The sequence below is a fragment of the Stigmatopora nigra genome, chromosome 10, assembly GCF_051989575.1.
Source record: "Stigmatopora nigra isolate UIUO_SnigA chromosome 10, RoL_Snig_1.1, whole genome shotgun sequence".
Classification (NCBI taxonomy): Eukaryota; Metazoa; Chordata; class Actinopteri; order Syngnathiformes; family Syngnathidae; genus Stigmatopora; species Stigmatopora nigra.
The window spans coordinates 12,029,661-12,045,941 of NC_135517.1; the positions used below are offsets into that span (position 1 = coordinate 12,029,661).

At 38.1% G+C, this 16,281-nt stretch overlaps 1 protein-coding gene across 10 annotated transcripts in view; it reads right to left on the reverse strand.

Moving 5' to 3' along the window:
- Positions 1 to 6,157: 6,157 nt before the first annotated feature.
- cadpsa (Ca2+-dependent activator protein for secretion a) overlaps positions 6,158 to 16,281 on the reverse strand; it is a 47,975-nt gene continuing 37,851 nt past the window's right edge. For 4 of the 10 annotated variants that reach the window (XM_077726198.1, XM_077726197.1, XM_077726195.1 and 1 more), the window contains 2 exons: positions 7,109 to 7,213; positions 6,161 to 6,765 (listed from right to left, as the gene is read on the reverse strand). In XM_077726198.1, coding sequence (XP_077582324.1) covers positions 6,592 to 6,765; positions 7,109 to 7,213 — 279 coding nt within the window. In that variant the 3' untranslated portion in view covers positions 6,161 to 6,591. Of the gene's footprint in view, positions 6,766 to 7,108; positions 7,214 to 16,281 lie in introns of all 10 variants that reach the window. The other 6 variants (XM_077726193.1, XM_077726199.1, XM_077726194.1 and 3 more) reach the window with 3 other exon arrangements.

The following is a 16,281-nucleotide window of genomic DNA, read 5'->3' on the forward strand; positions in this document are numbered from 1 at the left end:
CACTTGGTAATAATCCAAGATAATCCCAAAAGGTTAGATAAGCATTGCATGGTTGTACATCAATTTGTTTTGCTCTTTTTCATATATCTTAGAACAAGGGTGTCCGGTCCTCGAGAGCCCCTATACAGTCTTGCTACGGATCCAGATTATTTGATTCAGGTGTGTTAGTGGAGGGAGATATGGAAAACAGACCGAATAGGGGCTCTCGAGGACTGAAGTCATCCTTGCAAAAACCCTTCCTTTACTGTATGAAACATGGGAAAAGTAAGGGTTTAACGCAGTTCTATAGTCCTGTACTTAACCCAGCATGTTGCTGTCCCTCACCAGTTTTTTTTTCTGCTAATTATCTTAAAATACGTCCTGACTTTGTTTTGTGTTCCACCTGCATCTCAGCATGGAAGAATTAGTACTTGTTGTCTGTGTGCTTCTCATATGCAAATGTGGCAAAAATACTCTAATTTGAGTTTATTCAGGCACAACTGGCGCTTCATCCAGACAATAAACATTGATCCTATTGCTTTAACTCTGGCCCCCCATTCAGCTTTAACAGCAATTAGCTCAGGCATTGATTTAAGGAGATGCTTGGTTTTTTTTTATCCAGCAGGGATGTGGACAAAATGCAGTTTAGTTTGCAAAGAAGATGGTGACTTATAAAATTATCCAATGAGATTAACTTTGTTTAACCTGAATGAAAAGTGGATTTAAAATATGGACCAAAACGGGAAAAGGTTGGCAATCTTGAATATTGAAGATATTCAATAATGTATTGAGGCAGACATGTTGGTCTTTTGTTCTGTTTTCTTTCCTGTGGGGAAAAAAAATCTTACAGACTGACATAAACTCCCAAAAGAATGACAAATTAAAAAAAAACTTTACTAAGAAACATGCTTAACTTCAGTGAATATGAATATGTATATTGAAATGGTTAAAAATCAAGCAAACAATGCACCCAACAGTGGCCCACACGTCTCTTCACAGGAAATCAAAGACAGTTGTCCTCACACATTGCACCCACAGTGACAAATTCTGCTAACATTAAACGTGAGGATGAAAGACTGAACTTGTCAGTCTCAAGAGATTTTATTGCACAAATTATAGTCTTAAATTTGATTTTAGTCTCAGATACGGCCATACCATGCGCAGTGTTGACTGCATTACAGGCATAGGGGGCAGTGCCCATTAGGCCTTGCGTATGCCGATGGTTTTCATACAGTTCAAAATTGAAGGTAAAGCTACCTGCTGTCTATACAATTCCATCTTTTTATTCAATTCAGAGTTAAGGGTTCATTGCAAGATGATTCAAGTGTACAAAGTATGTATATTGTTTGGCAAACTTTTTAAGTGTTATATTTGAAGATTTCTATCACAGATTAATCTTGCCCCTAGGTATGAGTGTGAATGGTTGTTTGTCTCCTTTTGCCCTGCAATTGGCTGGCCACTAGTTTAGGGTGTGCCCTGCCCCTAGCCCAAAGTCAGCTGGGATAGGTTCCAGCACCCCATCCATGACCATAGTAAGGATAAAACGGCTCTGAAAATAAGAAATGAGAGGACAAAACACATAACACTAATTCCAGGGGTGGCCAAATCGGTTCTCAAAGGCCACTGTGTTTTTTGTTCCAACCAATCCAGCATAGACAATTTGACCAATGAGATTTCTGCAGAAAACAAGAAGCACTTGACTGCAATCCACTGATTGCACTTGTATGACACCAGATTGGTGAAAATGTGTCCTCTTGATGGCTTGGAATGAAAACCTGCACCAACTGTGGCCCTTTGTGGAATAGTTTCCCCATTCCAGACTTATGATTTTTGATGATGAATAAAGAAACATTTTAAAATATGTGTGCCGAGAGGCAGGTTAAAGAACGTTCATGAACATGACCTACTTTGTTTGATTTCCGCATGACTAAAGGAATGAATCAAGCAAATCAGTTTCCTCCTTGTGCAGTTATAATCAATTATAGCAGGTGTACGTGTGTGTGCACGACCATCCATTTTTACAAGCCTATGCGTCTGTGGTGAGTCAGAAAAAGGAAGAAAGCTTTGAGCAGTTGTTAGTTACAGAGAAACAACAACATATTTGAAGCAGTTTAGTTTTAACACTGAAAATAAACAACTGAAACACATACTGTAGTATAATGTAACACATTAGGTTAATTAGCTTTTATTCTTTCTGTAAAAAAAGGCAATTCTCACAAAAAAAGCTAATTAGTCACTTCAAAAAATCCAAATAGTCGCATAAATGTGGATGAATGAGAGGCGTGCACAATCAAATGTGCCAGCAGGAGAGATGGATTAACCTCTGACATCTATCTAATAATAATAGCAGCCTTAGTAAAATGGTGATATTGTTTATCCCCATATTGGATTTTACTGTAAAGGTTCATGAAACGGGACAACCAGTCCTATGCCTTTCATCCCTTAAAGTACGACCCAATCTGCTCTTCTGTCTGGTCTGAAAAAATGATGTGAGATTGCTTTAAACTATAAGCTACTCGTTTCGCAGGAAAGATCGAAAATTAATCAACGGACTTGTTGTTTGCTCTTAAAGCCATTATAAAAGATTTTGTTGCATTGAAGCATAAGAGGCTTTGTGCACTGCTTTTATTAAAAGGATCTGACATCTACCTGCCCTCTCAAATGGTTGTCAATTTTGACACTTCTGGCACGCAAAACAATGTGACAAAAATAACCTCGTCTCCTGGGCTGAAAGGCTTTAGTGCTACTAAGGTGCTGTTCAGCTTAAAGGACACTTTGGAAGGCTTGGTACGCAAATGAAATACATATCACTAACTGTTTTTTGTTTTTTTCCCCCCAGTTTGATGTTCTGCACATGGTCTCTTTTCATAAGTGCGCTATTGACAATTACTCCATGTGGCGGACCGCTCAAAGTCGTCAATTTGTCATGACAGCTTGTTTGCTCATCCATATAAGAGGAATTCAAAGTACAGCAGCAGCCAGGCAGACTTTCAATTTCGTCTCTTGATGCTGGTCAGTTGGAGATCCTTTTATTTTCATATTGTTATCATTTTCTATTTCCCCAGATGATTGGAATTTCAACTGGAAAGCAGCTCAGCTTGTGACACGATATATATCCGTGCCCATTAATCCACCTTGGTGCCGTCACTCACTCACAATTGCCCAATCATGTCAGGCTATTGATAGGGATATTAAATGAATAGCAGTCCACAGCATCTCGTGGTCGCTACTGATGAGATGGAGAAAGTAGGCTGTTTTTCATTCATTATCTTCATTGGGAAAATATATGAAAAAATCACTCAGGGTCAAAAGAATGCGACACTACATTAGTTGAAAGGACTCCTCACTGTCATTGTTTTACTTTTCATCATAGAGAAATGTATCTCCAACTGATTTGTGAGGGGAAAAAAATGACTTTGATAGAACACACAACATATTCCCTTCATTCCTGCATTTAGGAATAAAATAAATATATTTAAATTGGCATAGTAAGATTTATGGAAATTGACAAAATGAAAACATTTTCTTTTTGTCATTTTGGGTAGATAAGTAGGACTTGTTCAAAATTGAGAGCATAGACTGCAATCAAGACACTCGAATCAGATATTCTTTTGGGGAGTTTGGACAGTGGTTAGTTAGGCTATGGCCTAACAAAACTTTGCCAAATAATGTTGGTTGATTTAAATAAAAACACCAAATAAAGTATTTAAAGATACAAAAATACATAATACACAAGTGTTTTATCTTACTACATTTTAGCCTCTGTAACCCAAAATAAGGTGGAATGATACATTGTAGAAAAGCCTAGCAAATTGATCTTTTTTAATAAATTGACTTTTGCTATAAATTTGGCATATTACACCATCTAAAATCTTGTTCCTCTTCTGTTGTCTGGATATAGGAAGATTATTGTCCCATGACCCCCCACAAGAAAAATAATTTTAAATATCCTTTCTTCTTTTAATTTGGGACTATATTATAACTAATCCTCTTGACTTTGGTTTTAACTTCCATCTTGGGCCCTTGATTTGATTTTAGTCATCGGTGATTTGAGCTGCGCAATTCTTTCAATCTCCTTCTGGACCTCAATGTCAACTCTTAAGATGATGCTTTAATCCACATTAATCTCAGATTTTTCTTAAGAAACAATGCTGCAGGGTGGGGCCGAGTCTATTGTGGTGTATTAACATATTAATTTTCATGCAGTCAACTGCCAAAACATACAATGTGTTGCTTGAATCTGCTTATGGTTTTAAATTGAGTGGATACATGCATAACAGAACCTGAGGAAAGAAATTCTGTTTGCCATTCAACTTTATTCAAATGCTCTCGATATTGATGCATTCTGCTTGCTGTCATAAGTGGGACAAACCCAAATCGGTAACTTCCCATAATGGAGCAATAACATGTGAATACCGATTACATGCAGCACTTTTACAGGAAAGGAACACTCACAGAAGAAGTAAAATACAGAAAGACACCATTTCCCAATATCCATTTGAATATGTTGCCATCCCATCCTTTTTGGAAAATAAAAGTATGTAAAAAAACACTAGGGTGTACATAAAAAACCTGAAATAATATACTACAAAAAACAAAAACAAAATCTCACTATAACCTTTTAAAATATACTACATATGGCAAGAAAAACAGGCCAGTATGGTATTTTAGTCTTTGCTAATTTGGATATGCTTTAACAACTATTTTTAAAATGACAGGGATTCAGTAGTGGTTTTAGCAATGTATAGGTCCAAAACTAGGTAGTCTTTGTTGTTTTCAGCACTAACGAGAACCTGATATTTGTATTTAAAGTTGAATTAGAAAAACTAATAATCTCTGTACTTCACGCATTCAAATAAATTCCCTCTTTTTAAATGTTTTTCTCAATAAAGTGGTGTAAATTGCAGTAATGTGAAGGCTAAAATTATTTTAAGGATTTTTGTCTTGACTGCCATTACTGCTAGTATGCTTATTATTGACCACCATACGGCTTAAATTATTTCTCAATTGTATTTTATGTCACACCAATAATTAAAAAAACTTTTTTTATGATTGGTCAGAAGAAATGTCTTCTAATGACTGATTCATTCATTTTGTATCTGTGCAATTAAGGCAAAATGTTGTGACCTACCTTAAACTAGTTTGCCATCTCAACTAAACAGGAGAGGAAAAACAACAATTAAACTACAAAAAATAAAATAAATTACATCAAATATGGGATGAGATGCTGCAATCACGCAGACTTCTGCTATGTCATTACAGTTTATATATATCAAATCGCCAAGTAATTTAGTGATTATTTTTCCCCCTATAACCAATCAATGAAATTTAGTAATTTGCCTTTCCCCAACATGTTTTCATCCCTCTCTCATGTAGAAATTCTGAGGTCTTTCATGTAGGTAGTTAATGCAATAAAACAGTGGGTCTTTGATTCACCATCAAATCCAACACCATTAAATTAGTCAAATAGTAGAGTATTGATGAATGGTGTGGATTTGAATGAATGAAAAGAAAAGTAACATACTTTTCATATCTCGACAAAAAGAATATAGCATGCAGTGGATGCCTTTGCTGCTCAGTCAGTGACTGTGAGTTAAAGGAAGATGTAAAAACATATTGCATGAGAACATCTGGAAGTTAAAGTACACAAAACTAGAAATACGACTAAATACATGAAATCTTAAAATATGTTAAACTTTTCCAGTACCTATATATGTATATACACTGTATTTACTCGCATATAAGCCACTTTTATCAGACAAAAAAATGATGATTAAATCAAGGGTACTGCTTATAAGCGCATAAACCCGCCATGCAAAAAAATGCAAGATGATGACGTTATGACACGATGAATCTTATATGCGAGTAAATACAGAGTATGTATGTATGTATGTATGTGTGTGTGTGTGTGTGTGTGTATATATATATATATATATATATATATATATATATATATATATATATATATATATATATATATATATATATATATATATATATATATATATATATATATATATATATATATATATATATATATATATATATATATATATATATATATATATATATATATATATATATATATATATATATATATATATATATATATATATATATATATATATATATATACAGATATATACAGATACATACACTTATACATATATAGTATTTTTGTAATCTAGTGCCATTTTCTTGGACGCAATAACAATCATTGACTATTTCCTAATATATTTGATGATAGACAGACACAATTTGGGCATAATATTCTCCAGTTGGCTTGTATTGAGTGTCCTCGTGCCATTTACAGTGCCCATTTGCGGTGTACTACCATTATTTTTAATTATTTGTTATCAATATTTTGTTGTGTTGAATTCAATCTTGAGCCTACACAAGGACTTCAATAGGTACATCTTGAATTGCATTTCATGATTAATAACTCTGACATAAACAATAGAACCTTACAGGAACAGAGAACGAAAATACCACAAAGCATGTGATGTCAATTGTTGGGCCAATGTGTCTTGACCTCAGGAAGGCCGTGTGTGTTCTTAGGCAGCATATTGCTGAACTGTTTTAACATTCTAACATTCTAATTGTCCAATTGATTTAGTTATCACTACCCTCTTCATCACTGTCTTTCATGGAAATGCCTTGCATCCCTCCCTCCCTTACCGAGGCAGTGGCTTCCTCTAAGGTCAGACGATTTCGGACAGTCTCATACATCTTACTGTTTAATGTGGAGTCCAGCACCCCTTGAAGACGGAAGTCCCGGTATTTTTTCTAAAACAAATCATAAACAGTGATTCAGACATTTTAGGCACTACAATCAGTAGTAATCATCTTCCTTGAATCCTTTGAATTTCTGTATCAAGTGAAAAATAAAATATCAAAGACCATTTTTCCTTTTGAGTTGGATGAATAACTCGCATTTTTAGCAAATACAGGCTTACATTATGTTTTTTGTTCTCTTATTCAAGCGCCTTGTCAATATATTTTGGTAGTCCTACTGCTTGGTGAGGAGTTAGTAGTACTGGATAAGAATAAGCAATTCTGGACATTCATTTCTGAAGATTAAAAAACATTGTTGTTGGAATTGATCGAGAATGTAAAATTCAGTCAATACCTTGACAATTCTGATGAGAATCTTCAACTGATAGACATGGAGTTGCAGGTCCATGCGGTCTGTAAGCCAAGTCCCGACCATGTTCATTGTGCTAGTGTACCATTGCTGTAAGAGAATAGAACAAGTGGATGACAAATAGAAGAGGATGAAAAAAATATGATACAATCTACTCCAGTTCAACCTTGCGGAGGATCCAATTTTGGAACAAGGAAAAACTGGAAATCCTCCCCAGCAGCCCCACAGGCTTTGGATCTATTTAAATATTGGACACCACGAAGAAGCAGCTGCCAATGAGACATCATTTAATAGGATCTTAATAAAGCGGAATGAGTATGATGTGATGCTCTTGGCATGGATCCGAATTTTCTGAGGATGTCTTGTGGTGACAGACCTATAGGCAATTGTCGAAGACCATGAAACATTTCGTCGTGTCCCTGGATAAACCGGATTCTCCTTTGATAAAAAAAAAAAAAAAAAAACGTCTGAGAAAACAATAAATTATTGATGCTTAATGATTGTTCGGTGGAAACTAAGAAATACACATTCATGTTGTACTCATGAGATATGTATATACAAACATGAAAAGCAGCCCTAATACAGGTGCTCTAATCAACCTTGAGAGTCTGTCATTGCTCAATTTAGACTAGCATCCCCTACATCGATGTCTATGAGGCACATTAAGCACGGGTGCCGAAAGCTTTCAGATGCTCCTCTGTGGGTCGCGGGTGTTGTCAAGTGTAATTGATGGATTATAATGAGCAGAGGCTGATAATAATACAAGGCGAGTGACATCAACTGTCAGGGTCACAGAAGAAGAGATGAACGTCAAATCTAGAAAGAAATGACTTGAGAGAATGTGGGCAGATAAATAAAGTAGGGGCCAGACGCTGAGTGGAAATTTTAGAATTTGCCTTGCCCGGATGTGACTTTTTATATTTTTACATTACTTATTTTGTGTTTTTACTGGGAAAACGCACTTTGTGGAGTAGCACCACCAATTTCATTATACACAGCTGTGTATAATGACAATAAAGAGTGTAAATTCAGAGAGTGATTAACACTGCCCAGAAGATCGTCGGCTGCTCTCTGCCCTCACTGGAAGACATTGCCAACCCTCGTTACCTCAGCAGAGCCAGGAACGTCATCGGGGACCCATACCATCCTGGTCACAATCTGTTTCAGCTGATGCCCTCTGGCAGACGCAATAGGTCTCACAACGTACGGACAAATAGGCTTAAGGACAGTTTTTTTTCCCACATCCATCAGGACTCTAAACTTGCGGTAACACGACACACAATCCCTTCTGTGTATAACTTGTCCAAACAATGATTGAATGTCATTAGTTTGACTATATTTGCACATTGGTCATATCACTTTCTGACCCAAACATGTCCTTGTTGCATTTGACTGAATATTAAAATAAATAAAGATGTACTTTCCAAGGAAACATTTTTTTTACCAAGTGTGTCAAACAACACCAACGATTACTAGATTGCCAGCAATTTCTTGAACATTTTGATCTGACCAACAACAAACCAAGCTCAAAAGCACACCACAATCACAAGCGTGACAGCTGAAGACGAAGTGATCGGGTCACGGCGAGTGGGACACGGGTGAGAAGATGGCTGCGGCCATACAGTACCGGGGTGAATCAGAGCAGCGACCCGGTGCCAGCAGTATCCTATCTGTCACTGTGTGCCTGTGAAGGCTTCAGCATGGCAGCAGGCCTGCGATCTCGCCCCAAGCATAACCCCCCACGGAGAGGCCAGGCTTGGAGTGACTGGCTGCTCTCCCTCTTTGCATCATCCACTCTTTTCACTTCTTGTTGTTCTTTAGACTTTTTAGACATGGTGCCACACAGTTCCCATATACAGCCATTTTTCACAGCAGTCATTTTGTGTCCTCTTCTGCCTTACTCCTCCTCATTTATGTCAAAAAGAGGCTTGACAGTTGTGTCACAAGTTTCTTGCTGCCATTGCATTTGGGAGGTCTGTCAAGGACATCTTGTCAACACACGATGCCTGTGATTTTCATCAACTTTGAGTGCTTTTTAGGGCCAATTTGAGTGTTCTACTGATGGAGACTATTCAAGCAGAGAATGTTGATCCAGGAAATATCATCAATGTCATGGCAGCAACATGGCTAGACTTTGTTCAGGAGTTTTGCAAATACTTGAATGTGCACTTGCATGTAATTGTACTACATGGATGTGCACTTGTGCTTACTTGAACTACAAGCTACTACTACTACATTTTCTCAAGAAATTGAATTTTTAAATTTTTGATGCAACATTGGTATCATAATACAACTTGATTCTCCATTGCAAAGCACTTATTTAGTAGCACAAAAGGGGAGAGAAGTTATGTGCTTTGATATTTAGATTTTGGTTGCCATAGCTAAGGGTTGCATATTCATTCAACTGTATATCATTTGTTGGTTATAAAATCAAAATGTGTCTCGATATTGTGTTCAAAGTAAACATTGATGCAGAAAATAATAATTTATATTCTCCAAGCAGTGGTCCTCAACCACTGGGTGGTGAATTGGCGCAAGGCTTCACACTGAGGGACAGAGAGGAAATATATTCAATGGTTCATCAGTGTCTAAAAGAACCTAATACATGAAGTGCATCTGCCTAGGTCTCTGTATAGTTAGGAAAAATAAGCCCAATTGGATAGCCAACATGCATTAAAAACAGCTTCAGGAGAGCTTCTTACAAAAAAAGAATGCAGAAGACCAGCCAACTCCTACTACAACAAAAAAAGTCCACCATTGTATGTACTTTTTCCGTTTTACTGACCCAAAACCTCTTCCAAATTTTACTTTTTTCCAAACATAAAACAAAAACCATAACAAATAAATAAATAAATATAAGCACATCCATTAAAACAACTTTTACTCCATATTCTTTAGAAAGGCAGGCGCTCTTTTGGTTTGCACATAATAAAAAAGATGAAAGCCAACTGACATTTGCCGAGAATATAAAATGAACAGTAATTCCCCCTTGTTTTACTGCTTTTGGCAAGTATTGAAAAAAAATCATCAGAACAGATTACTTCACCCAATTTTTCTTCTTTAGGCTGAACAGCAGCAGGGGGCTAGCACTTGATAACAGCCAAAACAAGCGTAATATGACTCTGAATAATAATGCCATAACCCGATGAGGCCTAAATCTGTGATCTAACCGCTTCCATTTCTTTCAACCGGGATATCGTTGATTGTGAGTGTGTGTGTGTGTGTGACTACATTAGTGGGTTTTGTCACCTTGTGACATGCTGATGAACCCCTACCTATACGCAGGCGACAAGCACGCTACACACAACATAGCAAACACACTCTCACATGTACACATGTACATCTGCTCGTCCCTCACCCCTTCAAGCGAGAGCTGGGAGAAAGAGCGACCTCCTGCCCCCATCTGACACCAAGCCACCCATCCTTCTGAAAACTTCCCCTCACTGCCACACACACACACACGCACACACATACACACATGCACAAACCTTGCTTGAAGCCCGTCTTCACACCCAAGTCTTAACATGCCACTTGGTGGGAGGGGATTTTGGGGGTGGGTGCCACCAGCACGATATGATTCAAAAAATGGCATACATCTTCCCCTGTTCATCTTGTGATTTGCATACATTTGCAATGTAGTGTGATGAAAGGCCACTGGCCTTTTTAGATTTGCAGGTCAAATGTTTAGCATGCAGGCTTTTTTTTCCTTCCTTCTAAAGCTAGATAAAAGGGGAAAAAGGAGAATAAATTATTTAATGATGTAAGATTAGAACTTTAGATATCGCTGTTATAATTTCTTAAGTGTTCTCAAGGCTACAGGCAAGACATAGGAAATTATTATTATTATTTTTTTTGTCACAAGAAAATCTTCAGCCAACAACCCTCGGGTTTAAAGCCCAAGTGCTTACAGACAGGCTACGGCTGCCCGTCAAGCTACTAATAAGCTCCGTTTGTTATTATGCGTTTTGACATACTGTATTTCCTCATTTGAGACCGGGGGCATTTATTCATTCTGATGAAAGGGGGAGGCTTCTATTAAGGCTTCATCTTTTAAATTGAAGAAAGGCACATTAAGGATGAACATTGAAAATATTATTCACATATTACTTTGTATGAGTAGTTACCCAATAAATATGATGAAATGATCTTATTGAAAATAATACATAGAGTATGGCAATGCACATATGAAATTATTCTTGTACTTTTTTTCGTTGCGTTGAGCACTTTTACTGGAACAGTATAATTATGAAGCTACAATTTATAGATTCAAGGTCATTGCACACAATCACAATTTAGTATTTACAAAGTACAATCCATTATGCGATGTACCATAAAGTTAGTAAGGATCTTAAGTGCACTTAGAAGTTAAAAAAAATAGGATGTACATTTAAAAATATTAATTATGTCAGGTAAATGTACAGTACTGTATATGCCATTACGTACTTTATTTATTTCTTTAGTAAAATGAAAAATACCCAGTTACTTCCCTTTAATCCAACAGCAAAGGTAAAATGTAGACATTGAAGAGTATAAAGACAGGCATTTTCTTTATGCTCACCTTATTTACAGACACAAAACCTATAAAAAGTCAAACGATTTGTAAGGTCAGTGAACTCTCGCTGAGGGGCCGCTCAGGAGCTTTTGTGCTGCTGAGAGCCAGGAATGTTGGAGCTGATGAGAGGCCTCACCACAGGGGGTACATGGGGATTACAAGCTACCGGGCCTCTGCCTCTTTCTGCCTCTGCTGCTTCTCTTGTACATATCTATTCATGTTTAAGGTTCTGTAAGACCACCTACACAAATAGGTAGTTTCTTTTAAAAAAAATCATTCAGATGTTTAAACTAATAGCTCTGGATGAAATGTTCTACATGCGCTTCCCTAAAGGTATGAACCCATTTTAAGCCCTATTTATTTTGGGAGAAACTGTTTCTTCTTCTTAGTCCCTTTGCACATGTACATTTTGCTCAATTTGAGATGACTGGATCCACTTTGTATTGTAAATTTTCTACAATCATTGAAGCAATCAATCAAATGGCAGTGAGACTTTCATTTAGGCACCATAAAAGACTATCATCAACACTGCCATTTCCACGTTTGACCTGTGACGGATGTGCTACTGCAGACTACTTTTAAATCATTTAAAATTGAAGATAAATAGCTGTTATATCAAAACAACAAATCACTCTTTTTGAAATTTGGGAGGAAGCCAATGAACTAGAAGTTAAAGTTTACTTAAAAAAAACCCAGACAATAAATTTAAGGGTTATCATCAATAAGATTAAGATTTTTATTAGTGATATAGTACCACCATAATGGTAGTAGTGTCCTTATTGATCTGATAATGATCAATGTTGATTTTGTTGACCACCCACATGGCAGAAAGTTTAACTTTCTTCAAGAAGGACATTTTTGACATTTAAGAGGGGCCTTGAAATGAATATTGAATAATGTTGACATTACAATTTCAAGTCCTTGTCACTGATTCATTATCCTAACCATTTAGGAAGTGACTGGTCATGTCAACGGAGAGAGACAGAGACAGAAAAATAGTTCTGGTGAGAGTCCAGCTGTGCCTGCGATGATCAGGAGGCAAGGAATGACGCTTGTGGATGCACCAAAACTGTCACGTGACATGTTTCATTATGAATGTTAAAAAACTCCTCCTGAAAACTAAAAGTAACACGACTCCCCCCCCCCCCCCCTCTCACTGATAAACACCCCAATCCCATCTATGAATGCACAAAACACACACAATGGTAAAGATCAAATTGAGGGAGTGGAAACTCTAAATCTGACTACAAGACATTATGCACTTTGAACAATGGGTTTGTCTAATCCTACCTGGTCTGCTTTTCAGAGCCCACCGCTGGCCTATTCTAGTTCAGCTCACAAGCTCAGCAGAGAGGCCCCACTCAATTACCATAGTAACTCACACAGTAGGTAGAGAGACTCCCCCACACAGCTCTCCGTTCAATCTTAGTCCCAGTACCAGCCCCACAATGCCCCTTTCCATCCAGCTGCATGCTCAACTTGTCACCCAACAGCAGGTCTAAGCCTAACCCCCAGAGAGCGCAAGGAGCTTTTCACACAAGGCTAATGGGACTCTTGTACTCAATGATGTCATACCTGATTCCTCACAAATCTTGATACATCGAAAAATGCAACTTTCCCTGCTCCACCTAGATTAGCATGCATTTTTTTTAACAATGTGTCCAGACGCATTCTCTCTGTAGTTTTCACAACGTTCAATTCCAGAAATGTTATTTCAATGTAAATAGCAATTTGGACCAAAGCTACCCGTCTAAATCACCTTTTGGCCAAAGTTTTGGGCATTTGACAATTTGGTGTGCCACTAATTAATATTTTGAATTCTAAGGAGGTGGCACAAGAGAGAGGGTTGCAAGTTGAGCACCATTACAGAAATACCAACCAAAGGTAAGTTGACAAAAAAAATGTGTTTCTAAATTGAATTGATGGAAATATAGTGGTTAACGCGTCGGCCTCACAGTGGGTTCAAATCCAGGTCGGTCCACCTGTGTGGAGTTTGCATGTTCACCCAGTGAGGATGAAGCGGTTCAGAAAATGAGATAGAGAAAGAGAGAGGTAGTTACATGCTTGGTCATTAGCATGCGCTTTGAGTCTTATACTGATTTGGAAACAAATGTGGAGTTGCCTTAAACATATAAATGTGTATGTGCGGCTTGACAGGTAAGGTGTTGTTAATGGCAGATGCATGGAGTTAACCATCTTGTTATGGATGTTGTCATCTTCTGACTCACTGTTTCTGTCCATTCAAGCAAGGAGATTGCTTGAGGGGGTGAAGGAGCAGCAAGACTAAAGCAGTAGGAGTAAGTTTTCCTTCATCAAGCCAACAAGTCTCAAACTGTTTTGATTGTGTTGAACACACAAAAGGCGAACTGCTGCTGACCAATGACCATAGGAGGAACGCTGCTGGCATGGCAACAAGTTCAATGGACATTTGAGCCAGCGAGTCGGTGGAGAAAAGTACCGAATTTGGGCCAAGTAAACATTGATGTAAAAAGTCTGAAGAGCATTTGTATCTCTTTGTATTTGAAGTGTAGTGTTATCTCAGTAGAGGCCAAAAACCTCAAAACATGCAGCAATTTGTTTGGAAGGCATAGGCACATACGTGATTGTGGGAGGGGGGTGTCTACGAGCTATGTTGTGAGAAACTAAACAGTTGGAATTATGGTCAGCGACCAGTCATTGAGTAAACACACAATGAGCAACAGAAAAGCTCTGTGGTCGACAATAAAAAAGAAAAAAAAAGCTGCCAGCTCCGGGCCCTGAGAAAAGTAAGCCATTCTCCTCACAAAGAGCCGCTTAGGGGTGGATTGAGGGAAGGGAAAAGAGGGCTAAAACACTTGTGGGCTCAGGGAACTCTATAGAGGGAGCGAAAATGGAATAAGCCAGCAAGCACTTGAGGGTCCCGCCGAGCACCTGAATGGGATAGAGGGGTGGAGTGCCAGAGGGGGTCTGGTGAAGGTGAATGGCCTTCTTTTTGGGTCCAATTTGTCTCTTTTCACCCCGCTCGCCCTGCTCCGACTCTGACAGATGTACAAAGAGGGAGCGGCGCTGGGCCACTCATCCACATACGCCCGTGAGCAGCTGTCACTTTTGTCAGGCAAGTTAATCAAACAAATGCCACCGTACCACCCTTTTTAACAAGGCAAAGGGGAAGAGGGGTGAAAAGAGAGATGTAAAAAGGTGATAGAGACCCCAGAGATAACACGTGGTCCTTGATCAAGTCCCCCCGCCAGATCCCGTCAATAAAGCAGCAAGGCCAGATAGAGGTAAAGTCTCCATTAAACTTGTATTTATGATGATTTGGTGACCTTAGCTGGAACAGAGAGCAGCGTATCTTCACGCGGGATGGAGAGTCCCACAGAAAGAAAAGACAGAAACGAAATGCTCCCTCTTTGTAATTATTAAGACTCTAAGCTGCTTACAGACTTCATTAAACAGAAGCGAAACCTTTTTGTTCAAACAGTCACACACAGTCAATTCAACCTATCCCACTTGGCTGGGCATTTAAAATATTATGATCATTGGTGCGGTTCATGGCCCAATAATTTACCCCCTAACCTCAACGTTTTGGGGTCTTTGCTTTAACGTAGGAAAAAAAAAAGATTATGAATTGGCGTACAGGAAACTTCAATGCCACAGTAAAGTAAATAGTCTACATGTTTTTGCGGTTTTATGTACTTTTTACATTGGACTTTTATCGGATTTAAAATTCCTGTGTTTATAATTTGATTAATCTTTAAATATTGAATGGATTTCTAATCAGTCTTGTTCATTACATGCCATCTAAATCTGGTAACATTGTTTTCATAATAATTATAATAAATGCCTGGCTCGTATAAAGAAAAAGAAAACAACATCGTAAAGTATACTGTTCTGTATTAAGAACATTTAGAAAACCTTTTAAGGAAAATATATTTCTTTGGTACATCCAAAACCAGAACTTTATCAGAATAATTTTCTAAATGATAAAAAAAACTACATTAAGTGACATCATTGAAGGTTGATATTTCTAATAGATACCTTGATACATTTTATGTATATATCCATATCACGCAGTTTACATTGACTTGCTTGTTGGAGTTAAATTTGCACGTTTGTTCAGCTAAGCATTGATTAAATTGTTCATTTGACGTGGGCCAATCAGGTCGTGACCGGATCTAAGAGGTGAAACATCCCGGACCGTCAAGTGGTATGACAGAAGCTTCGTCGCAAGGAATTTCTTTTCCACACTACTACAATCTAACCACACCCCGTTGCCACACACAAAGATCCAGCCACCCAACTCCCGCTGTGAGCAAACTACAGTAGTGGCAACGACAACAACCTCAAATCCTTCAATCTGTAGCTCAATCTGACCCCTGCCCTCAGCTCACTCTGCCACAGCCATTCAGCGGTTGGTGAGCCGAGCGCCACGGGAGGAGCAGCTGCGATTAAAAAGCGGTTTAAAGTTCGTCACACAGAAGTGCAATTTCGCCACGCTTGTGAAGCTGATAACCGTCCAAGGTCAACGGAAATACTTCAAATCAATCAATGAGCCGTTCTTCTAATCCCCTCCGGGCAAAGGCAGATTAAGTATATAATTGACCTGTGTAATCCCTGTATCTGCAAC